At 42.8% G+C, this 25,000-nt stretch overlaps 1 protein-coding gene across 2 annotated transcripts in view; it reads left to right on the top strand.

Moving 5' to 3' along the window:
- Positions 1 to 20,090, top strand: part of large1 (LARGE xylosyl- and glucuronyltransferase 1) — a 118,231-nt gene extending 98,141 nt beyond the window's left edge. For both annotated transcript variants that reach the window (XM_031869872.1, XM_031869871.1), the window contains 5 exons: positions 6,759 to 6,922; positions 13,216 to 13,494; positions 13,689 to 13,835; positions 15,978 to 16,173; positions 18,432 to 20,090. In XM_031869872.1, coding sequence (XP_031725732.1) covers positions 6,759 to 6,922; positions 13,216 to 13,494; positions 13,689 to 13,835; positions 15,978 to 16,173; positions 18,432 to 18,629 — 984 coding nt within the window. In that variant the 3' untranslated portion in view covers positions 18,630 to 20,090. The remainder of the gene's footprint in view (positions 1 to 6,758; positions 6,923 to 13,215; positions 13,495 to 13,688; positions 13,836 to 15,977; positions 16,174 to 18,431) is intronic.
- The last annotated feature ends 4,910 nt before the right edge of the window (positions 20,091 to 25,000 follow it).

Raw genomic sequence — 25,000 nt, 5'->3', positions numbered from 1 at the left:
TTAGCGAACATGGCGGAGGCTCCACGAAAGAAGGCGAAAACCTACCATTTCCATCCAGAATGGGAGGAGGAATTTATTTTTTCCTTGGTAAAAGACAAGTGTGTGTGTGTGTATGTTGTGCCACCAGTCACAGGCACTGTCTAAGCGAGGGAATTTGGAGCGGCACCACAACACTAACCACCAGAAATTCAAAGACGGCTATCCACCAAAGAGCGCAATCCGTGCCAGGAAAGTACAAGAGCTGAAAGTGGAGTTGAAGGCTTAGCAGTCGCTTTTCACAAAACCCACTTCTCAAAATAAGGCTGCAACTGAAGCGTCATTTCGTGTTAGCCACCTTTTGACTTTTAACAAGCAATGGCCATCACCACAGAGACTGTTTGCAGCAACTTCAAAAACAAAGAGGACATAAAAGCCGCATTCCGTGCTATACCGCTTGGTCCTGTAACAGTGACACGAAGGGTTGAGTTACATTACAGTCATTTAACAGACGCTTTTATCCAAAGCTACTTACAATTCAGATTCTATCACATTTCTATACCATAGGCACAACTACGGGAGCAATTTGGGGTTAAGTGTCTTGCTCAAGGACACATCGACATGCGACTAGCAGAGCCGGAGCCGGGGATTGAACCGCCGACCCTCTGATTGAAAGACGGCCCTAACTTAGCCACAGTCGCCCACATTTACTGACAGTTACTGTCAGTTACTGTCAGAGGATGTTGGTCAACAGGTGTTGAAGGACTCTGTGAATATTTTTCACTGCAGTTTGATGAATCGCTGGATGTAATGGACACAGCTCAGCTTGTTGTATTTGTCAGAATGTTGTAAAGTCCTGGAAAGCCAAAGGAGGACTTCCTCACTCTTCTCCATTTAAAGCAGAGAACGAGAGGTGAGGATATTTACAATGTGTTTAAAAGCTATGTCCGTGAAAATAACATCCCCATTCATAAACTGGTGGCAATCACTACTGATGGGGCACCGGCAATGTGCGGTGTGCACGCTGGTTTCATAGCACTGTGCTGTAATGATCCGGATTTCCCCGACTTCATGAAGTATCACTATGTGATTCATCAGCAAGCCTTGGCTGGGAAAGTTGTGGACTTTTCTCATCTAATGACACTGGTGGTCAAAGTGGTAAATTCGAGCAAAAGCGCTTCAGCATCGCTTATTCAAGGCGTTATTGGATGAGCTCGATTCCGCGTATGGAGAACTGCTTCTGCATGCTGATGTCCGGTGGTTGAGTCACGGCAAAGTGCTGCAGCGATTTGTTGACTTGTTGCCTGAGATAAAGGCGTTTCTGTTGAAAAGGAACGAGGAGCACGAGGAACTATCAGATGATGCGTGGCTACTGGACCTGGGGTTTCTGACAGACCTAACGGCAAAACTGACCTCACTCATCAACGAGCTCCAGGGAAAAGACCGGCACCTGCCGCTCATGATAAGCTCAGTGAATGCGTTCAAGGCCAAACTGTGTCTGGACCACACATCTTAAGAAAGGGAGGCTGACACACTTTACCAACCTGGAGAAAATGTCACAGTCCATCAAAGACAATTATGATTTTCACCCTGAGCAGTACTGTGTGCACCTGGACAAACTGGCAGCAGAGTTCAGTCGACGTTTTGGTGAGTTAGACGTCATGGAGGATATTGCTGCATTTGTTTCAAACCCATTCCTGCCTATTGATACAGAGGAGGTTGCAGCCAAATTCCAGAAAGCATTTGCTTTGCCAGGTGGAGTGGACATGGAGATGGTTGATATGCAAAATGACATAGAGCTGAAAGCCAGGTCAAGGGACAATGACTTTTGGGGACTTGTCAGCAGAGAGACGTTTCCTCTCCTCAGCGCATGTGCACTAAAAGTGAGTGCCTACTTTGGATCAACTTACCTCTGTGAAATGGCATTTTCACAGATGAAAATCACCAAATCAAAGTACAGGAGCCGGCTTACTGACAGACACCTCACAGACTGCCTCAGACTGGCTGTCTGTGCTTATGAGCCGAACTACAAGGCACTCACAGACAGTGTACAGTCACATGACTTCTGATGGGACACAGCTGAACTGCACTTACATTAGTTGCACTGACTGAGAATTTTGTCAGTGTTGTGTTGTAACTTCAGTTAATATTGGTAGTTCATCCAGCCTGCTCATTGCAAATGTGTTTTTTCTTGTTCATATTGTGTGCGGTTAACAAATAATTTCCTTTTTATGTTGCACTGAAATTAAGTAATTTAGTGTGTGCTTGGTCACATCAATTTGAAAGCTGGACCACAGTGTTTGATTTCATTCAATTACAATTAGGCCAAATAAAAAGCCTCAAATGCAAGTACAGTCTGGACAGTCTTTCTCTCAACGCCTCAATAGGTAGGTCTTGCCTGTCACCAAGGCAGAGGTCATGGATCTTGGGCTTAAGATTGGTGACCACTGCACTAAAGGATGGGTTACATTGAAATTTAGATGGTGCTAGATACAAGTTAGGGGATCACCAGATTCTCTAGAATCTATTCTATTGGGACCATAATTGTTTGTGCAAAATTCCCTGGCAAACCAAATATTGCTAGGGTTGGGTACTGTTCACATTTGAACTGATATCAATATAGCTTCCAGGAATTTGGTACTGGTATCCAATGGTATCTTTTTTTAGTACTTTACAGTTATCTCCAACAGCAACTTATCCAACTAGCTATCTAACCACCTGATGATGTTGATGAAGTTGTCGATGCCTCACTTTATAAAGTGTTTAACTTCTCCAGCGTTGGTTGCAGGTGTGCTAACGTTAGCTGTGGTTGCTGCGGGGGACATGGTACACTCAGCTTTTAGATATATTTTTTTGTTTGACCAGGTATTTCCTCAGGTTAGACGTGTTGCCCTGGCCAGCTTTGCATTAAATGTTGCAGCAAGAGTTTTGAAAAGTGTAGAGTTTTACTCTCTCTCTATAGTCTAAGTTACTCTCTCAACTAGGTGCAATCTCAGGTACTGCAATTTGACACCAATTGATTTCAGTGCTCAGCAGTACCAACGTAATTTAGTTGGTACCCTTAAAAGTACAGAGTCAGAAACCCAACCCTAAATATTTCACTCTGAACTAGTATGGGCAACCGACTAACAACATTGGCATTTCTAGAGCCACAGCACTAGGGTGACTAAAAAACTGATGTTTCTCCTTGTAAACCTTTTTTGTCCATTGAATTCTGTATCAATCAGTCTGGGGAAGACGGTCTGACCACTGTCCTTTTTCTGCTGAAACAGCTGGATTCCTCAGTAGAGCATGCTGCTTTTTATTATTTATACAATCTATCTTGTCCACACTACAAGGACAAACAAAAAACACAAAATTCCCTGAGAGAGATTAAAGAGACAGTGGGAGGCAGACTATGACAGCAGGCTTTTCAGCCCACCTTCCAGTGTGTCCATTCAGAAGAGGTGTAGACATGATTGGACCACATGTTGTATAACCTGCTTCATTTGAAGCTTAACAAGGCCCTGACACACCCTGTAAGTGCCCAGTATACTGTATAGAGTCATTCATTTACACCTCCTCAGCTTCTAAGCTGCTGAAGTTCACCATGGTCTGGAGTTGAGTTTTTACAGAATCGGCCACTATGGGACCATAGAATTATTTAAGTGTCAGCACTGTGGTCAGTTAATCACGTTATAATTTCCCATCATGGTACGCAAGAGCCTTTTTTTGCCAACACTCAATTCTAATGTGTCCTTAACTCAGGAAATAGTTTGCTCACTCAATTTTTCAGAGTTTGAGCACCAATTTAAATCCCATTAAAGTGATGATTAGACTAATGAAGTCACTGAGGGATTGGCTGCAGATTGCAGACCAGACTCCACAGGGCCACTGCAGCCCAGTCACCCACTGCAGCTCCACTAATAACGCTGTTCAAAGCAGAGCGATGCCTCTCAACAGCTCCTCTGCTGACAGCCCTTCAGCCACTTCTCTCTGCTGTTCCCCAAATCTTTGTTGAGCTTCAGTGATTCTAGAGTTCTTGAACAAGTTGCATAGACCAGAGTACAGAAGGCTGACATCCATTCATACTTTGGTTGATGTGTTGCTCTATTAACGTCATGTTTGCAGTACACTGTGCAAAAGACTCCAGGTTTGTGCTCAGCAAATCCTGTATCACCGTTTGTGTTTGGTGAGAGCTAATCAGGGAGAGAACTGCATTTTATTTGTAATCAATTGTAACAGCTTGGTGCTAAATGGATTTATGTAAGATTAGAGGTGGCAGACTGGGACACAGAAAAGCCCTCAAAACTTATTCCATGCTCCAGCATAACCACCACAAATATCTTGTACACATGTAGACATGGACACAGAAGTTCTCCAGTGAAAAGTGTTTAATTCAAATGCCTAAGTAAGATGTTGATTTATATTTAATTGGCAACAACCTTTAGTGGCAATATGAGTGATGACTCTATCATCAGAAGCAAAGGCTGAAGCAATGTGACATTGTTCTATGCCCTGAAAACCTCACAGGGGAGTTTGGAGTGGATGGATGGGTTAAAATAGCAATGGACACTGGAGTCCACGGTCTCTTTGCCGGTACCTACCAACAGTCAAGATTGTTGTTTTTTTTTCATGGTGACAAAGGTTCCCTAAACTTAAGAAAGTAGTTGATTTTGACCAAAACCATGATTTTCCCCTCACACTAACCAATTAGTTTTAATGCCTAAACCTAACCAAACAGAACAAGAAATGTACTGTCGGTTCTTGACTGATGGTAAAGGACATTGTCATGGACTATCTAAACTCATTTCTCCCGTTCTTTATCTATACCACTCTCTTCTCTTTCCTTCAGACTTCTCTTTTCTTCCCGCTTTTTTCACGTTCTTTTCTCTTAACCCCGCCCTCTCCTTTACCTACAACCAATTACCGCAAGTGGGGATAAATGATACCTCAATTAACCAATCAAAACACATTGCTCAAACTGAAAACACCATCAGTGTTTTCGTCTTTTTTTTTACTCTGTTTAACCCATGGTTTTGCCGTTAATATTGTCTTAATCCGTTTTCTTCAAAACCTAATTTATTACACCAGGGCAACATAAATATCCATGTAAGCTAGTGTTTATTGGCAATGACACTTAGATCTTCCCCATGGAACAATTTGGTTCCAGCTCACACATGACATGAGCTTGTCCTTTTCTACTCGTGACCATTTTAGTCTTTAGCTTTAAACTCTGCAGGCTTTAAAGGATAAGAAATGTTCCCCTGTCCTTTAAATGCCACAATAGATGAGCTTCTGAGTTCATTCTTCAAACAGAACTTCACAGAGCCAACTTACTTCCAGGTGCTTTTAGTAGCTGTTCTGGAGCTTTCGATTATATAGCATGATATTCATTAGAAGATAAAGTTTGCCCAGTTGTCATGGGGACACCAATTTTTGAAACTGGACCAGTATTGAGGGAGAGTGCTGCAGACAATAGCTGTTTAACGAGCTGCAATGTAATCACTATGGGCATTTAACGGCAGCCGTCTGCAGTGTTCTCTGTCAACACCAGACCAGTTTCAGAAATGATTGTCCACATTAGTCACTTGGACACAAAAACATGGGAAAGCAAGATAGAAAAATACAGAAGTTTACCTTTAATGAATCCTGCTTCACATAGATAAACATGATAATTATCCAACTTTCCATTGAGCTCAGGTTCCACGGTTTGATCCCTGGCCCCTCCTGACCACTTGTCCAGGAGGGGCCCATAAGCAAAATTCTCCTGATAGTTAGGCCTTGCACAGCAGCCCTCTGCATATCTGTATGAGTCTGTGTGTGAATGGGTAAGTGAATTGTAAAGTGCTTTGGATGAAAGCATTACAAATGCAGTCCATTTACCCCATTATATGTGAAGTGATTCATGATCAGTCTGTTCTCACCCTATTTCGATCATGGTGCAGTTTTTGGGACAGAGTCACTGGTGGTCTAGAGACTGTGATGCAGCATTACCTTCAGTGGTTAACCTTCTTGTCCGTGACAAAGACCCTCTCCATTGCAGGCATTTGTGGACTGTTCGAGACAAGAGACTCACACACTGAGAGTTGAATGTTTATTGTAAGGTTCTGATATGGTCTCAGGAGTAATTATTGAAGGTCGAGCCTGTAGACACAAACATATTATTGGTTTGGTTATCTTTAACTAAAATGATTGAATATATTAATAGTGCTGTCAAATAACCTGCATGTTCAAAGCACTTACCTCTGCTGTGTCTCCTCTCCAGGGTGTTCCTCCTAAAAGAGTCCCCAGGGTACAAGAGCACCATTTTATAGTTCCGGGAAGGTACCATGTGGTAATTACTAGAAGGGTGGTGCTAAAATTGAATCATCTGTTTGGGCCGGATATGATCTCTATGGTGATGTCTCACCACAATAGAGATCATATAGATAATTGACCTTTAGAATGTTAGGCATCCATTTTAATGTATTTGTTGTAGATTAGGGGATTGTGGGGTAGAGTGAGGGGCGGAGTCGCCTATCTTACAGTGATGTGGAGGTCCTCGTTAGTGGCAGACTATATAAGGCTGCCATAATTACATCTAGTGCTGTCGCTGCCAGGACTACATGCTGCCCGTGGTCCCTGAAAGAGTTATGCCATGTATTTGTATTTGTTTTTGTCGGTGAAATAAACACCTGGTTGGTTTACACGTACTCTCTGTGTCCGTCCTCCTGCTTCCGAAGTCCGGCCGCTGCGTGCCAGCCTAACATTGTCCATAAAATGTCTTACTGTTGGTGTGTCTCTCTCGTCTCTGCCTGCAGCTTCAGAAGACTCTGTCAGAGCTGGACGAAGATGATCCTTGCTACGAGTTTCGCCGAGAACGGTTCACCGTCCACCGAACGCACCTCTACTTCCTCCACTATGAGTATGAACCCAGCTCTGACAACACTGACGTCACACTAGTCGCCCAGCTTTCTATGGACAGGTACTGTTCTTCAATAACGGTAACAAACCTTAGTCTGTTACAATATATGGTAATACTCCACTGCATGTAAATTAAAAACTTTCAGAGATACCTTTGTTCTGCAACAGGTGTGCTTGGGTTTAGAAGGGATTCCAGGGTTACAGTCCCATAAGTGACAGAATATTAGAGCACTTACTTCCACAACCATTTCCAGCAATAAACACACCGCTTCATGCTTGATCAAACTAGTTTGTATCAAGCAACCCCAACCTGAACATTATTGGCTGCAAACATCTTGCATATAAAACCAGTGGCTCATTGCAAACTGCTCGAAGTGGACACAGGGCTCGACACTAACTTTTTAAAAGCATCAGCTTTTGGTTGCCGGAACTGAAAATATGGTTGCCATTTTTAGTCACCTTACATTTTGAGTAATCAAGGTCCTATGCAGTTATGAGTTAGCTTTATTATCAGAATCAGAACCGTTTATTGCCATGGTATGTTGAACATACCATGGCAGAGGAATTTGACATGACGGGTGGTGCATAACATTTAACAATCAACACAGTGTAAAAAGTAGAAGCATATAAAAATTTACAGTAAAATATAAAATGCAGTATAAAGTGAAATATAAAATAAAGTGCACAAACTAACAGATAACAGGACTATAATCAAGTGAGATGTAAGTGTAATGTAAAAGTGTCGAGTGTATTTAAATAACAAACCTAGAAGGGATGTGCAGGGGAGTGATTGGTAGGAAATTGCACTGGCGGTGACAGAGTCAGTGGGGGTCCCGGGCTCTGTTAATGAGCCCAACTGCGGATGGGAAGAAACTGTTGATGTGGCGTGAGGTCTTGGTCCTGATGGACCGCAGCCTCCTGCCAGATGGAAGGGGCATGAACAGTTTTTGTCCAGGCTGAGAGGGGTCGGCTACAATCCTTCTCGCTCGCTTCAGGGTCCTTGAGGCAAACAAGTCCTGGAGGGATGGCAGATTGCAGCCAATCACCCTCTCGGCAGAGCGAATGGTACGCTGCAGTCTGCCCTTGTCCTTGGCTGTGGCTGCAGCATACCAGCCCGTGATGGAGGAGCAGAGGATGGACTCAATGATGGCTGTGTAGAAATGCACCATCATTGTCTTTGGCAGGTTGAATTTCTTCAGCTGCCTCAGGAAGTACATCCTCTGCTGAGCCTTGGTGAAGGAGCTGACGATAAGCTCCCACTTCAGGTCCTGGGTTATGATGGAACCCAGGAAGCGGAAGGACTCCACAGCGTCGACGGGGGAGTCACACAGGGTGATGGGGGAAGTCACACAGGATGATGGGGGCTGGTGAGGCTGCATTCTTCCGGAAATCCACAACCATCTCCACTGTCTTTAGAGCGTTGAGCTCTAAGTTGTTCAGACCGCACCATGTGACCAGATGCTCAATCTCTCACCTGTAGGTGGACTCATCCCCACCAGAGATGAGTTCAATGAGGGTGGTGTCATCCGCGAACTTCAGGAGCTTGACTGACTGGTGACTGGAGGTGCAGCTGTTGGTGTACAGGGAGCAGAGGGGAAAGAACGCAGCCTTTGGGGGAACCGGTGCTGATGGTCCGGGAGGCTGAGACATGTTTTCCCAGCTTGACGCGCTGCTTCCTGTCAGACAGGAAGTCTGTGATCCACTTGCAGGTGGAGTCGGGCACGTGCAGCTGGGAGAGCTTGTTATGCAGCAGAGACGGGATGATAGTGTTGAAGGCAGAGCTGAAGTCCACAAACAGGATCCTGGCGTAGGTTCCTGGGGAGTCCAGATGCTGGATGATGAAGTGGAGGGCCATGTTGACTGTCATCTACAGACCTGTTGGCTCTGTAAGTGAACTGCAGGGGGTCCAGGAGTGGGTCAGTGAGGGTTTTAAGGTGGGACAGGACAAGGAGCACAAATGACTTCATTACCTCAGGGCGACGGGCCTGTAGTCATTAAGTCCTGTGATCCTTGTTTTTTTGTGGAGGGGGATGATGGTGGAGACCTTGAAGCAGGCTGGTACGTGGCAAGTTGTTGAAGATGTCTGTGAACACCGGAGACAGCTGACCAGCACAATGCTGCAGGGTGGAGGGGGAGACAGTCTGGGCCAGCTGCTTTGCAGGGGTTCTGTTTTTTAAAAAGCCTGTTGATGTCTCTCTCCAGAATAGAGTCGTCACTGGGGAGGGGAGTTGGGGTTCATCTGGTTCTTAGTCAGTTCAGTTCAAATTCAATTCACATTTATTTGTGTAGCACTGTATCATACAAAAGCAGTTCAGATTGCTTTGCATAAAAACACAACAGCAAGCAAACATTAAATAGCCATAGAAATGCATACACACACACACAAAAAAGTGTGCTGGACAAATACGTCTGGTTCATTTAAGAACATGCTCCAGTGAAAAGGAAGGCTTTAGTTTGATTTTAAAATAACTGTTTCGGAGCAAGTCGAAGATCCGTAGCCAATGGTTCCGTTCTTTAGGTGCATAGATGCTGAATATCACAGGATTTAGAAAGTGCTGTGGGCACATGGAGGAGACATCGGCTGGGCTGATAAACTCATAGCGTGTCTGAGATGTACAGAGGAGCCAACTAGCCAGTGGAATTTGATTCGTGTTCTGAGAGTAACGGGGTGAAGGTTTTTAAGGGAACTGAAGTTATATAGTCTGATCTTTTTGTCTTCGTTAGAACTCGTGCAGGTGACTCCTGGTTGAATCTATGGATTGTTTTGTTTGGGACCCATAAACAGAGCATTGCAGTAATCCAGCCTGTTCATAACAAATGCACACATGAGTTTCTCTTAAGTCCATTTGTGAAAACTAGTCTCTCATTCAGGAAATGATTCTGAGTTGGGAAAAGACAAGCTTTATGATGCTACTGATATGATCCTTGAAGCTGAGCTCCCCATCAAAGGTTCCTCAAGTTTTTAATCCGGTCACGCTTTTTCAGTGATCTGGACTCCGGGTTCTCAGTTGAATCAGTTTGCACATTAGTTTGTGATGGTGACGGATTAGTCGAACAGTGAAACAACTTTATTTGCTTCACCTTTGTCCCTAAAACAGCTGCTGCGCACATGTGAGAAAACTCACCAACACACACGAAGCATTGTCTAGTTCCACTTCTCTCTGTAACAGTCAAATTTAAATATAGCTTTTTTTTTTCTTTTTCTTTTTTTTTTGCTGCACGTTTTGCTGTTTGTTGGCCTTGCTTTTTATGTGTTAAGTATTTGCCACTGATGCAACCAAAGGCCAAAGATTAGTTGACAATTTCTCAAAAAAGTTGCCAGTGGCAACCTGGCAACCCTTACTGTCGAGCCCTGGGATAGATTTAAAGCTGGAGTGTCAATCAAACATCTCTACTGTAAATATAGTGTAGTATAATTAAATATTAATAATAGTAATGCCCAAAGACGCTTTACAAGGCAGAGACAAACTGAACAAACAAACAAAAAAAAGAAAATAACTGGAGAAGCTGTGCTGAATGGGTCATGTAAAGGAGGGTGGTTAGCAGGTGAAGGCGAGTTTGAAGAGGTGGGTTTTGAGGGCTTGTTTGAATGATGATGGGGAGGGAGCCTCACGGATGGGGAGGGCTTTCCAGAGGGGAGGTGCAGCAGCTGAGAAGGCCCTGTCACCCCAGGTCCGGCTAGGGTTAGGGTTAGCCCTAACCCTAACCCTAACCCGGTGATGGTGGAGGGGCCGAATTTAGCCACAAAGTGTGGAGCCAGCTGCTTGTTTAGTAAGCTTGGAATCTCAGCAGTAGTTGATGTAAGGGTAGAGAGATGAACCTCCATCAACACGAGATAAAACCCCTGCTGATAACAGCAGACTGATTGTTCCTTCAAATGCTCTTATTATTTAACAAGCTAAAATTCTATAAATGTTGCCTTTGCTGACTTTGCTTTCCTATCCTTTATGTTACCAGTATTTCAATCTGTTGACACCCTGGGTTTCATTTAACTCCCACATGACTCAAGCTGATGTACAATAAAAGAGTAGATCATGGTGGAATAGGATGGGTATGTTGAAGTGAAAAACAGTAACATCTGTGAATTTGCTTCCCCTCTCTTCTCACTCCTGTAAAATTTGCCTAAAACGCCTATCAATCGCGTACCCAAAGTAAACTGACAGCTCTTATTGAACCATTGGGAGTACATGTATGGTTTTAGTCTTTATTGAACGGCAACACTCTGAAGTTTCTTCACAATCAGTCAGAATCACTGTAAGTGCTACTAGCATTGAGCTATGGCGTTTCAGTACAGTGAAAGGGAAGGATTTTATTTCCGCCTAGATTTGTTTTGGCCAACAGATGGCAGCAGCTATCTATGGCTGGGACTTACAGGCCTGAAAAGACAATACTACGTCACCATGGAGTCATGGTACCTGGTATAAGTTACAATTTGATAACAATACGACAGAAAATTAATATTTTACACGTGGTTTAATAGGCCGCGTAAAAACGCATTTGGAGGCTCGCGTCACCACGTCAAAATCCATATACTACGATAAACCACGTGTTCGAAATTCAAACTATAGTTTATTTATGTCAATGTATGGTTAACTATATCATATTTAACCATTGTCAACTTTCACAGATTCTTGAAAATTCTCATGAACCAGACTTTGGTCTTGATAATCTGTCCCAGTTACCTCAGTCACGGTTTCAATTGCAGTTTTGAAAACTTTCCCAGCATTCAATCTGATAAATCTGCATATCCTTGGCTTCGTAATTTCATTGGCTATATGGAGCCTGAGTTTGAACAAGATCTGTTGCGATTGGCTCGAGCTATACCCAAAGAAGAGAGGCGGGCATTGTCTTTCAAAGCGGACTCTCGTTGGCTGTTCCAGACTGTGACCGGGCTATAGAAGCTCCTATTGGGTCAAATGAGGTGTCAATCTAACCGGCGGAATGTAGGCTCCATTTTGCGGTCAAAATCTCCGCTCTGTTTACATGAAAAGTGAAATTATGCCCGAAATATGATCGAGTTATCATATCTGCTGGCTAATTTGAAATGATGCAACAGACCCCCATGGGTCTTTATGGACGTACTAATGTGTTTTGGACTAAATCTTTTACTGGATTCGATCGAGTGGACCCTTGGCCACCTAGCAAGACCGTTTTTGCTGGACTAGCATGCACAAGGGGGACGTTATGAATCATAATCGGTGAGTCACGGCAATATTTTATCGGCTATTTTTGGAGTGCTTGTTTGACAGAGACGTTAACTGTACCTGCTGTTATTGTATCTTGAAATGGCTTGCATAAATCGAATTACAAGAACCGTAGCCCGCCCGCGGGCCGTCAGAGTGGGAAGAGGTTTTATGAGTGAGTGATGCTGAGCAAAGGCCAGCCTGAACACAAGTGTTTTCAAAGCTCGCCTGTTAAAGTAGTGAGTAAAGCCCAATCTAATGTTAAGGCTGGCTGTCTCAAGCTTTCCTTAATGTAACAACGATGAATAAAATATCAGGACTCAATTTGCATATCAAGTCCAAGGTTGAGTGACTCATTATTTATTCCATATCTTCACCAAAAACAATGAAAGCTGTGAGCAGCAATGGCTAATTGTGACATCTCTGACTTTTTAAAGTCACAAAGAAACTAACAGTTGGAAACAGCCGCAGGGTTCAATACTTGCATGAATAAATATACCATTATAATATTTTAGAAGTTTTGTTTTGACATTTTTGTCATTTACGGGAGATTTCATGTAATGCGAGTTTCAGAGACTGTGCATTCAAAAGCTTATTTCATTTTATGTACCTCTTTAATGCAGATCAACAACCCTGTCTCCTAAACATGGCATTACCATACAACTAAACTGTATTATAAATTACTATATTAATATTTTCTCCCAGATTACGGTCGCACTTTTAAGCATTGGTTAATGTTGTAAATTGAAACAAAACATAACTACTTGATTAGTTTTATTAAAAGATCATGGTTTGGCTTAAAATAAGTGTTATGTAATATGTTGCATACATAACATTAAACTTTTAACGCAACGTTAAAATAAGTTAACATTGACTTTGGTGTTTGTCCTGTTTGCTTGACCAACCCATCCACCCTGTCCTCCTTTCTACGTGCACTTTGATATTTGTCAAGCGTCATAAACAAACGAAATCCAGAAGAAACTAGGCTTCCCTCAAAACATAAATCTAAAATTGTCATAACTAAAGCTAGCATGAAATGTAAGTTATTCTTTCACAGAAGTTACTATTTTCATTATCTCGCACCAATGAATAAAAGTCATTTTTGACATTGGGGCCTTGAAAGTGAAATGTTTTTGTGACGTCGCCCATCCCCATGTCTCACCCCCTGCAGGCTCCAGATGTTGGAGGCCATTTGTAAGCACTGGGAAGGCCCCATCAGCCTGGCCCTGTACCTGTCCGACGCTGAGGCCCAGCAGTTCCTGCGCTACGCTCAGGGCTCCGAGGTGCTGATGAGCCGTGGGAATGTCGGTTACCACATCGTCTACAAAGAGGGACAGTTCTACCCAGTCAACCTGCTGCGTAATGTGGCCATGCGGCACGTCAACACACCCTACATGTTCCTGTCTGACATCGACTTCCTGCCTATGTACGGCCTGTACGAGTACCTCAGGTAAGAGGAGAAAGAATCAGGCGTAAACCAGCTAAGTTGGTTGTGTTCTGACACCTTTACGCTTCGTTTTTCCTATCTTTAGATTTTAAAAAGACAATTGTGAATTTTTCTATTACATCTTTTATGAGATTTTGCACATGCTTGCTTTAGTAATTTACAGTATGTAATCCAGGCTTATGTGTGTATGGCTGTAGGAAGTCAGTGGTGCAGCTGGACATGGCCAATGCCAAGAAAGCCCTGGTGGTTCCAGCCTTTGAGACGCTGCGATACCGTCTGTCTTACCCCAAGTCCAAAGCTGAGCTTCTCTCTCAGCTGGACATGGGCACACTCTTCACCTTCAGGTGAGCTACATCTGTTTCTGAAGCCAGCAATGTCTTCAAGCTTTTCATTATATTTCCCTATCTGTGGTGCAGATGTTGCTACTTTTATTTGCCGCAATTGCTGTGGCAGTAGAGTTGTTGGAGAGGGAGGGCAGGAATTTTGTTTCTATTCAACTGGTTCTACTCTAGCTGCAGTGCGCACCAACAAACACCAGGTAACACATATTTTCCTACTGCAGCCACGCCTCCACATGACTCTGTTCAAAGCAGCATGAAGACTCAGCAGGAGAGAAGGAGTTTTACATACGTTTTTAGACACATGTGAACGGCACCTAACGCTAAAAGAGCGCTAGCAGCAGCTAATATTTACAGACAAATTAACAGAGCACTGTGCAGTGAACGCCGGTCTGAAGTCGGTACTAATAGAGATAGTGTCTGTTGTCTTAATTCTTATTAGTTTAATAACATATATACACAGTATATGATGCTTCAAAACTATGACTACTCACATAATTACATACTCTTACATCGGTTAAGTTTTTTACTTGTAGTGTGGTATTAGTACTTTTACTGCAGTAAAGGATCATAATACTACTTCCACTGATCTGATACATCAACAGCCAGACTGTCAGATTCAGACATTAGTTTTAGTTAAAAAAAATAAAATTACAAACTATCCGATTTAAATAAATTTCAAACCAAATAGACAGAAGTCCCAAACATTCAAATGAATCATCGATACAGGGAGTGGAATAGACCTACTTACTCACATCTGCTGCATGCCATGCGGTCTGCGTAGAACCCTTCATTATTATATCTGAGGAATCCCAAGGATGGAAGCATAAAGACTATAAAAGGACCCAGGTACCCTGTATTCCACCAGTACTCCTGACAGGACTCCCAGAGGGACATGGCCATAAGCCTTCTCCAAGTCCACAAAACGCATGTAGATGGGACAGGCAAACTCCCTTGTCTCTTCCAATAGACCTGCAAAGGTAAAGAGCTGGTCCACTGTTCACGGCCAGGACGAAATCGGCATTGCTTCTCCTGTAACTAAGGTTTGACAATGGTTGGTCTGAAGTGCATTTAGGGCTTGTCCAACTCCACTTTTGTTAAACCACGGACAATCTGGCCACAAAGCAAGGTTCAAAGGGGTTGTATTTAGTCTTTTAATTAAACATTGGTTTAATTCATGCTACGCCAAAAACAAACCTATCAGAGCAACATCTCCCATTCCCTTTTAAAAGCCAGGTGCGCTTGCACCTGGAGCATTGCTATGGCAGATTTGGCAAATTGGAGAGGCAAACTGTTTTCTGCAGTGAAAATGTGAAGATTCTGACTTGGAGTAAACACCCTGGACCCTCTGGAGTTATTGGAAATGTTTGGATCACAGGAGTCTGAAACAATCCTACCCAGCCACAGGACACTCTGTTTACTATTTGTCGCTGTCCATTGACGGGTGGTTGTGAATCAGTTTTGCTTTATCGTTTTGTGAAAGGAGGGAAGGAACAGGTATGTGGTCCTTGGCCGGTGGACCCTCTGCCTCCACTATCTCCCAATCCTCTGTCCCATGGTAAATGGTAAATTGACTGTACTTGTATAGCACTTTTCTAATCTTTCAACCACTCAAAGCGCTTTCAGCAACTCCATTTGACTGCTTATGAGGAGATGCACCGAAAGTCTCATTGAGGAAGATGAGTGCTGCTACAGCCCTGTGTTTGTAACAAGCAGAGTGTGCATGTGTTGTGAGCCCACCGATGTAGGCGCATCTTACTATCTGAATTATATGTCCTTTACATAACAGTATAATACTTTGGACCAGGTTTTTCTTGGCCAATGATGGCCATCATGCTGCCTCAAGACTATGCCTCATTATAAGAACAACAAGCCCATAGATAGATCCAACTACATTTGCTTCTTACACAATGTGGGCACTGGGCATGAAAAAGACACCTGTGCCAATGTGAAACTAGCAAGGACAGACGGGGCCCTATAAGTAAACTAAACTTTTGAGACCATGATACAGACAGAGGTTTCAAATCCAAATGCCACCTAATATTTTAGAAACTATGAATGGCACTTCCCCTCATAAAGACTGGATGTGGATCTTTAGACTCCCTTCAACTATAGTTTGGTAAAACCTTTTCTTCGCTTTCCCTCTAGGTACCATGTTTGGACTAAAGGCCATGCACCAACTAACTTTGCCAAATGGCGAACAGCCACCACGCCCTACAGGGTGCAGTGGGAAGCCGACTTTGAGCCCTACGTCATGGTTAGGAGGGACAGTCCTGAGTATGACCGCCGCTTTGTGGGTTTTGGCTGGAACAAGGTGGCTCACATCATGGAGCTGGATGCACAAGTAACTTACTTTCTATCTACCTATCTAAACTGTCTGCTTAATGTCTCGGTATACTTCTTCTCCACGCTTTAATTCATGAATCTGCAGTTCATGCAAACGGTATCTTAAAATACCAAATACATTGCTGTAAACATTTATCAGTTATTTTCTGAAGTACTATTAAATCAGCTTGGTGCTTCACACATCTATTGCTGCTGTACCACTAGACAGTTAATACCCCTGTTGAAAAGTCACTATGCATCTTATTATGAGGCTTACGTCTTCAGTGAAATGGGTTATGGATGATCTTGTCGTTACTACAATATCTTGACTCAACACGCTGGTTCTTTGATTATTTCAACAACTTGAGGAAACTAACCCATCCATGTGAAGCGGGATTTGGATAACTAGATGGATTAACTAGAGGACTGCTTGAAGTTCAAAGACGTTCATCCCCAGACATCATCTGAACAATAGCTCCTGTGTGATCGCACCACATTAAACAGTGGCCAGTTATGTCTACTAGTTAGTTTCACTGATGTCTGAATGGATATATAACATCAGGAATAATAAATAAAAAATACTGTATTTTAATGTATGAAATTATTGAAGGTTATGGTAATTTTGTAGAGCCTATATATGTTTGTAGGTATGAACAGAACATCATTTAGATTTACCCCTGCCCTCATCTCCTCTCTTTCCTTCACTTACTTCTAATTCCCCTTCCCTTCTCTTTCCCCTCTTTTGTCCTCTCTATTTGATGATGTCTCACTTCCTAGCTTTGGGACACTCTGCTGATTAGTGTAACACAATAAAAGCGTGCAAGCTGCTGCTGACAATGACCCTGCCAGACATCTTTACTTACTTATGGTAAAAAAACAAGAAAAGTGCCACAGAAGCAATTGTTGAATTATTGTTGCAATGTTAAACAACAAAGTGAGGCTGGAAGGACAAACGCGTATCGTATGTTAGCTAGTTCACGCAAGATAGTATACATTTCTTTCTCTTCTTATTAAAACGGTCTATGGTAAGTATAATCTTAAAGTATTTTTTCCCATTTCAACTGAATGAAACGCATGTTAATGACGATTTACTAACATGTTGTAGCATGAGTACAGACTAAACAAATTGGTGGGTTTAATATCAAAGGAATTGGTTACAATGTGAACTTTTACAGCAGATCAACAGAAAGCATCCTGAGTGCAAACATTACAAACTGGTATGAGATGTTCAGGGTCCAGGACAGGGGGGCTCTATTTTACCCAGAACATCATTGGTACCATCTACTGAGGAGCCTGAGAAGAGCCCAAAGAATATTAAAAGACAAAACCCAGCCAGCCACAACCTGTTCACCCTGCTGCTGTCTGGAAAGAGATACAGAAATATCAGCTGCTACAACGAACCAGAGCAGCTTGCCTCATGCTGTAAGACTCCGCCACCCTCCACATATAATAACATCCATTCATCCTCCACCCTCCACATATAATAACATCCATTCATCCTCCACCCTCCACATAGAATAACATTCATTCATCCTCCACCCTCCACATAGAATAACATTCATTCATCCTCCACCCTCCACATAGAATAACATTCATTCATCCTCCACATAGAATAACATTCATTCATCCTCCACCCTCCACATACAGAATAACATTCATTCATCCTCCACATACAGAATAACATTCATTCATCCTCCACATACAGAATAACATCCATTCATCCTCCACATACAGAATAACATCCATTCATCCTCCACATACAGAATAACATCCATTCATCCTCCACATACAGAATAACATCCCTCCACCCTCCACATATACCATATACCATACTTTGGGTTTTTACGTGTTTTTCTTATGTTTTCAAAATGGGACTACAAATTGCATTTTATTAAGCAACCCTGTGGTACAATTAGAGCAAGTTGTCTTCCAATCAGAAGATCCGCGGTTCAATCCCCGGCTCCTCCAGTCCATGTCAAAGTGCCCTTGGGCAAGACACTAAACCCCAACTTGATGCTGATGAGCAGATGTCTGTATCATTCATCCACACTCAGACTAGAAAGGAGCTATATAAATGCAAGTCCAATTACTAATCACCAATTATATGGGCGGTTAGTGTTAACTTTATACTCAAACTTTGTAACTCAAAGTAATATTGGTGGACACAAAATTAATGATAATGTTGCTCTGTGTCGGCTGGATGTGGACAAAAAACAACCAATGCAGCTTTATATGAGGTGTTGTAATGAAGACGCTCTTCCTGTCCTCTCTCTACAGGAGTATGAGTTTGTGGTTCTGCCCAACGCCTACATGATCCACATGCCTCATGCACCAAGCTTCGATATCACTAAGTTCCGCTCCAACAAGCAGTACCGGGTCTGCCTCAAGACCCTGAAGGAGGAGTTCCAGCAGAACATGTCACGGCGCTACGGCTTCGCTGCCCTAAAATACATGACGGCTGAGAACAACAGCTAGCCACCACTGCAGACCCTCACTCCCCCGGCCCTGAACTACTGACACACTCCATGGGCTGGGGAAGGGGGGGTTGGGGGGGGGGGTCCAATCAGCAGACTTTGAGACTTTGTTAGAATGTTTGACCCTGAGTGTGGGTCTTCATGTCCATTCTTGTGGATGTAAAAGCTGTGAAAGAGGACATGAACCCCAGCTAGGCCCGGTGCCGACCTCTGGCCCTGACATCTGACACACAGCGGCCGAGGAAAGCAGACATTGCCATATTTGTAAGGCCAGTGAGTAACATTATGTATGTGTGTGAGAGTGTGTACGTGCAGGTAGAGGGAAAGTGTGACTGTGTGTTTGTTCCTCCAGGACAGTGCTTTGCAAAAAGCTTCAGGAGAGTTGAAGATGTGAAGCATTGTGGGCTTACATTCTGTTTGCACACCTTCCAAGTGCCAACAAAAAGCAGCAGCGGTCTGACTGACAGCACGCCCCGACTCAAATGCAAATCGTCACCAGGCGGGCGAGATAAGACAAAGCGGTAAACATGTTCACACAGATTTTTGAAATCACATTGTGACGGGTGTCACACACTCGGACATTGGGGCGAGCAGCCAGCCAGCCGACCATTGCTGTTGCTTCATGTGCTTCATAGCTGATGCAGATCAGAATAAATCATCCTCCTCATATGACAAGAGAAGTGAAGTGCAAAGATGGCTGGAGGTCATCCATGCGGTTGATATTCATGGTATCTCCACAGCCTGACCATGCTGCTAGAGTGTTCCCAGTATTTGTTACCACTACGGAATGTGACTGCAGCTGTGCAGTGGGCTGTTTGATGTATTTTAAATTAACGCCAGTGCAGTCTGCACAAACACTTGCTTCAAGTCCTGTCAGTTTGTGAAGCTGCCCCCCCACCACACCGAGCAGCACGAGGCAAAGATGCAGCAATCACTGAAATCAGTCTTATTTATCAGTGTGTTTACAGTCCTGATGGGTGAAGCGAGGAGGCGTAGTGTGTCTGAGGAGGACATAAAGAAACTGTGAAAATCACCCACTTGCATTGCAGAGAGACGCTCTTTCTTTCACTCTTTCTTTCTCAAACTGGCCTCTACTTTGATGATGGTAATGCTGCAGCAGTGCGTGTTCTCCTGTTTGTGACGCACACTGTCAGGCTGGGCATGGTGATCCGGATGTGGGTTTGACCAGCTGTTACTACGGCTGTAGCACCTGTGGCGGACACATTTCCACCCAGTTATCTGGAGAGGACACTCGGACTGATTACTGACAGTCGCAATGATATTATACTCGTACTATATCATCACTGTTGAGCATCGACATCAGGATGTCTGTTACTATATGATGAGAAAAGTTGGAAAAAATCATAACAGAAATATGATGGCATTGTTATTAGTGCTGGGCAACGATTACAATTTTTAATGGCGATTAATCGCATTGTTATGGCAAAGTTCAATAATGAATTCAAAAGTAGTGTATTGTGCACTTTTATTTTGAAAGTACTGCTATATGAACAAAAGGTCAATAACATTTGGTTTGTAAACACATCAGGTTCATGTTAGCAGCAGTATTCCCTTTACACAGCAGCAGTTCTATCTCTTCACTATCTGTGCTCAGTGTGTGACTGTATGTGAAACGTTCCACTGCTGTGCAACATGAATAACATGTTTCATCACGTTTCATCTACGTGTGTGTGTTGTGTCTTCATGACAGTCAGAGCATGTGATGCAGCTCTACTCTTCATCACTATGATGCTGTAACTCAGAGGTGATGATGGTTACCCAGCGATCAAAGAATAAAGACACTTTACGCACAATTTGTGTATTTAAGTCACGAGATGCAGGTAGCATGTTTTATACTTAATGTGAATATAATTCATACTTTGTTGGCATTTTATTCTGAAAACCGGATGTTCGTCTGAAGAAACCGGATGTTGTCTCACGTTAATCTTTCCGCTACCTTTCAAAGTCCTTCGCTCGCTCCCGATCTGTGCCGTTTGAATGCGTCTACCGTGAATGTCAGCATATAGGTGCACTAACATGTAAGTGTCTGCTGAGTTGACCACGGAGATCTGAGTGTCTGCTGACTTTACCGCAGCGATGTCCAGTAGTCTCCATTCCTCCACTACTGCCAGTGAGCAACGGACTTTCAAAATAAAAAAAATGCATTAACGCACTATAAAATAATTGTCGGCATTATGCGTTAACTTACCCAGCACTAGTTATGTATTACGTTAAAGAGTGTTAAGTACGTCAATCTCACTGATATTAAATATATTCACTATTATAGAGGCTTGAAATTAAATAATTTTAAAAGAATACCGATGGGATTGCAGTGTGTCCTGGTTTTCCCAGGTGACATTCAAATCTCTGCTTCAATCCAGAGGGTGATGCTGATACACCTGAAGCTGTTTGGTAACGGACACCAGAGGAAGAAGAACTTTGTCAGTTACAACAAAAACTACTATTATTAAACAGTCATTGATGATCAGGTCACAGATCGTATAGTGGTTAAACTGATCAGGGATCAGATAACTACTACAAACACTCACTCCACCATGGTCATATGTGTAGAAATAGCTGGAGCTGCATTCTTCCTTTGCTTTAATGTGCCAATGTTTCAGTGTAGCTTCAACTGCCATTATTCCAGGTGACTGTAGAGTCCACTTCCACAGATTCCATAAACAAGGGAAGACAGGTGTATTTGCATCTGTTCAAAATCAGATCAGTTTGCATCTCAAAAATCTGATTTCCATCATGTTAAGTCTATCATCTCCTGCAACTGTCATGCTCTAGAAACAAAAAATCACACAAGTCATGCGATATAAGTACTATTTCTAAGAAAAACTTTCATTCTTAACTCAAGCCGAAACGGATGAGAGTTCCTAAAAGGCTTGCATTTGCATATCTCCATGACAACTCAACAACAACCTCCATCTAGATGAAGACCATGTTATATGACTGAAAGCTCGAGGAAAAAAATGTAAGTGGATGTTTAGAATGCATCATAGACATGGGCATCATAGAAAGTCGAACCATTTTGTTAAATAAATCACATTTAGACTTATTGGATGCATGTGGAAATGGACCAGTTAAGAAAAACACACAAAGTTTACCATTGTGGAACTAGAGGTCTCTCTCTCTACCTCTTCCAATCTCCCTATCAATTTCTCTCTCCCTCTTGTTCTCCCAACCTTCTTCTCCCTCTCCTCATTCTCTCTGTCATCACAGCAGTCTCTCACTCTGTACAGGAAAGCTGCAGAAGGGCTTGGTGCAGTCTTGCAGGGATGTGTCTGTGTGTGATTGTACACGTGTGTGCAGTGTGACTGTTGTGAATGTTTGGAGCTGCAGTGTGTAAGTAGGTCAGTGCTGATTGGTGCTGCTACCTGAATAAAAACAAAAAGGTCAAACTGTGCTGTCCCTTGTTTCATCATTTCTGTCTTCTTGAATATTAAGTTAGCCTTGTGAACCCAAAGTAAAGAGGAATTCATGAGAGCTCTCACTGTTACACCTCTCTCACTCTCACACACACACACACACACACAGTAGAAGGTACACTTGTGTGTATTTATACTTCCAAGGATTGGGGCACTAAACAGTTATGTAATGTTTCTGTGTCTCTGAAGAATCTTTTTCAAATGAGGCAGGGAAGATGCCACCAATTTGCATTATGGGAAATGGAAGATCCAGTGTTTTTCTGTAGCGTGTCTCATATTGGGGACAAGCGACTACCAGACAGACTATCTAAGAAAAAATATGAACGGTAGTCAATGGCAAGAGACTTTTTTTCATCCTGTTTGAATTTTGCCATGAGTTACACGTATGATTTTTGTCCATTTAAAAGATAATTTTGCAAGTCAAGAAATTAGCATTTTGTCATAACTGTTGAAGTATAAAACTGAAAATGCGTTATTAGAAAAACTACATGGCCAAAAGTGACGTCTCTGAGGCTACGATGCCTGTGTATTGAACCAGGATGTATTCACGTCAACAACTGGTCTCACTCCCTCTCTTCCCGGCTGATTTTATAAAAAAAAAAAAAACACATCAGGTAAGATAATGCTACATTTGTGTTACGAACAGACTAGGAACCCAAATACAGTACACAGACAAGCAGGCAGTTCTAAGGGATTTATTGAGACCAAGGTGAATCATAGGGCCGATCAGGAGATCCAATGACGGTGGAGTGCGGGTGAAAGACGTGTTTAATGCTGAAACAGACAACATTTAAGGTAAGTTCCCTGGGTGAAGACTTGGCAGTGTTAGTCATAAATGGTGAGATGTTCACAATAGGCAATATTAAAGTATACTGTAGACGATGTACATAACTATTCATACTGGGTGTTAGGGTTCCATCCTACTGAGAGCGCCTAGGGCGCAGCGGTACAAGACTTTAAGAAAGACAATAATTCCGAAATCCTAACGACTCAGCTACGGGGTGAGATAAAAGGCCGAAGGTATTGTTCCGACACCTCCAAGAGGAACCTAATCCTCGCAGGTGGGACAGCCGACAGAGTTACCACCGTGTTAGGTGCGCAAGCTTGTCCCGCTTTCCCCGGGGCAGGATCCATTCACGCTACAGGACCAAGAAACAGTTGACTACAAAGTACAGTCCTTACTTTCTGATGTTTGGGAGGGAGGCGTGGTCTCCTTCAGAGGTGCCAAAGGAGTATGAAGTAAGATTCTCTAATGTTCTCATCCTTTTTAAAAACTTGAATTTGGATCATCTATTTCCTCAACACTTGTGATTATTTGCAGGTAACAGACGATAAGTCTGCAGCCTGGTGGCAAGAGAAGGACTAAGAAATCAAGGTGATGTTTTTAGTGAGGTCAAGGAAAATATCAAAAAAGGCCAGGAAGGAGTCCGCAAAAGAAAGGACTTGGTTTGGTTTCAGCCACTTACAAATGGTAAGGCCGTGGTTTTATTAAAGTTTTTCACACAACAATCATATACAACAATTTAAGTTCAATGAAACAGTCTCAGTGCCATAATAACTAATTCTAACACTCCTACTGTAATAGATTCTTCCTATTCAGCTTTTGCTGATTTGCTAAAGAAGTATAATGCAGGCTCTACACTGGAAAAATCCCCTCCTCTCTTCCTCACTCTCTGCTCTGCTGGCTCTTTTTATGCTGATCTTCTGATAATGCACAAAGGGTCTTCTATCCCACCTCTGAGTGGGTAAGACAGCAGAAGGGTCTTCTATTCAACACCTCTGAGGGGGTAAGACCCCTAAGGGTCTATTAAAGAAGTCTATCCCAGTCTCTAGAGATGGGGGGAAAAAGCCGAATCTCACAGATTTTCTGCTTCCTTTATACTAGTCTGAGTGTAGTACCTCCCCTAATCACATGCGTCACACACACAGGAGGCATCTTGTACCAGAGTTGGCAACAGAATGTAACTGGTTGTAACTGGTTTGATCCTGTTAGAACCAGAAGCACTATATAAGGCTCAAGTGACTGTCACATAAAGTGTCATATATTAAATCACTTCTATCATGAAATAAAACAGTTTATATTATGATGGTTATAAAAAGTGTAAACAAGTTATATGTTGTGATGGTTATAAAAAGCAAACAAATTATATGTTGTGATGGTTATACTTTTATGCTTTCATATTTTCTACAATCTCTTAACAGTCCGAAGGCCACACATAGTTGATTGGAGGAGCAGCAGTAAGCCTACATATTGGGAATTCATAATGCATCATCACTATACCTTGTTGCGAAACTCTGAGCCCTGGACTGTTTGTAAATTTGTAAAAGAAATCAAGAATACAACTGGTCACCTCATCTGCTGTTTTGGTCTTTAGATCTCTGCCCACACATGTACTGATTGCCAGCATCTGTTACTGTGCGTTTTCCCACTAGGTCCATACCAACCAGTTCAAGAGGGTCCGTTACCTTGGACAAAAAAAAAAGAATAAAAAGACTTAAAAGCAAAAGTCACCTTCCTCATCATGCCCTGTGGGAATGTATGGTTGTTGAATGTAGTGTTGAGAATTTCTGAGTGGTGAATGGCCTGCAGTAATTTGAAATATGATTTGGCTTGTAAATAGATATGTGTGGGTAGACTATGTGGGTGTGGAGGTAAACTATATGGGTGTGGAGGTTGTGTAGTTCTCCCCGTGGGGAGGAGGGGACGAGAGCGATGTAAAACATTGCCGCCCCTCACCTCCCCAGGAGGAGAAGCCAGTGCTGAAAAACGGTTATTAAGAGGTATGGGTATGTTGGATCGCTGAGGGTTCGGAGAGTCCATGAGGGAATTGAAAAAGAGTAAAAAGGAAGGGAGAGGAAGGGGGAGGAAGAAAGGAGTAAAAGTTCAGCTGATACCAGCGTTGGCCACAGGATGGTTTCCTGCAAACCCGAGGCTGGG

The sequence above is a fragment of the Anarrhichthys ocellatus genome, unplaced genomic scaffold, assembly GCF_004355925.1.
Source record: "Anarrhichthys ocellatus isolate YVR2014 unplaced genomic scaffold, GSC_Weel_1.0 scaffold49, whole genome shotgun sequence".
Classification (NCBI taxonomy): Eukaryota; Metazoa; Chordata; class Actinopteri; order Perciformes; family Anarhichadidae; genus Anarrhichthys; species Anarrhichthys ocellatus.
Note: the sequence above shows the minus strand (reverse complement) of the source record. Positions and strands in the feature narration are given on the sequence as shown.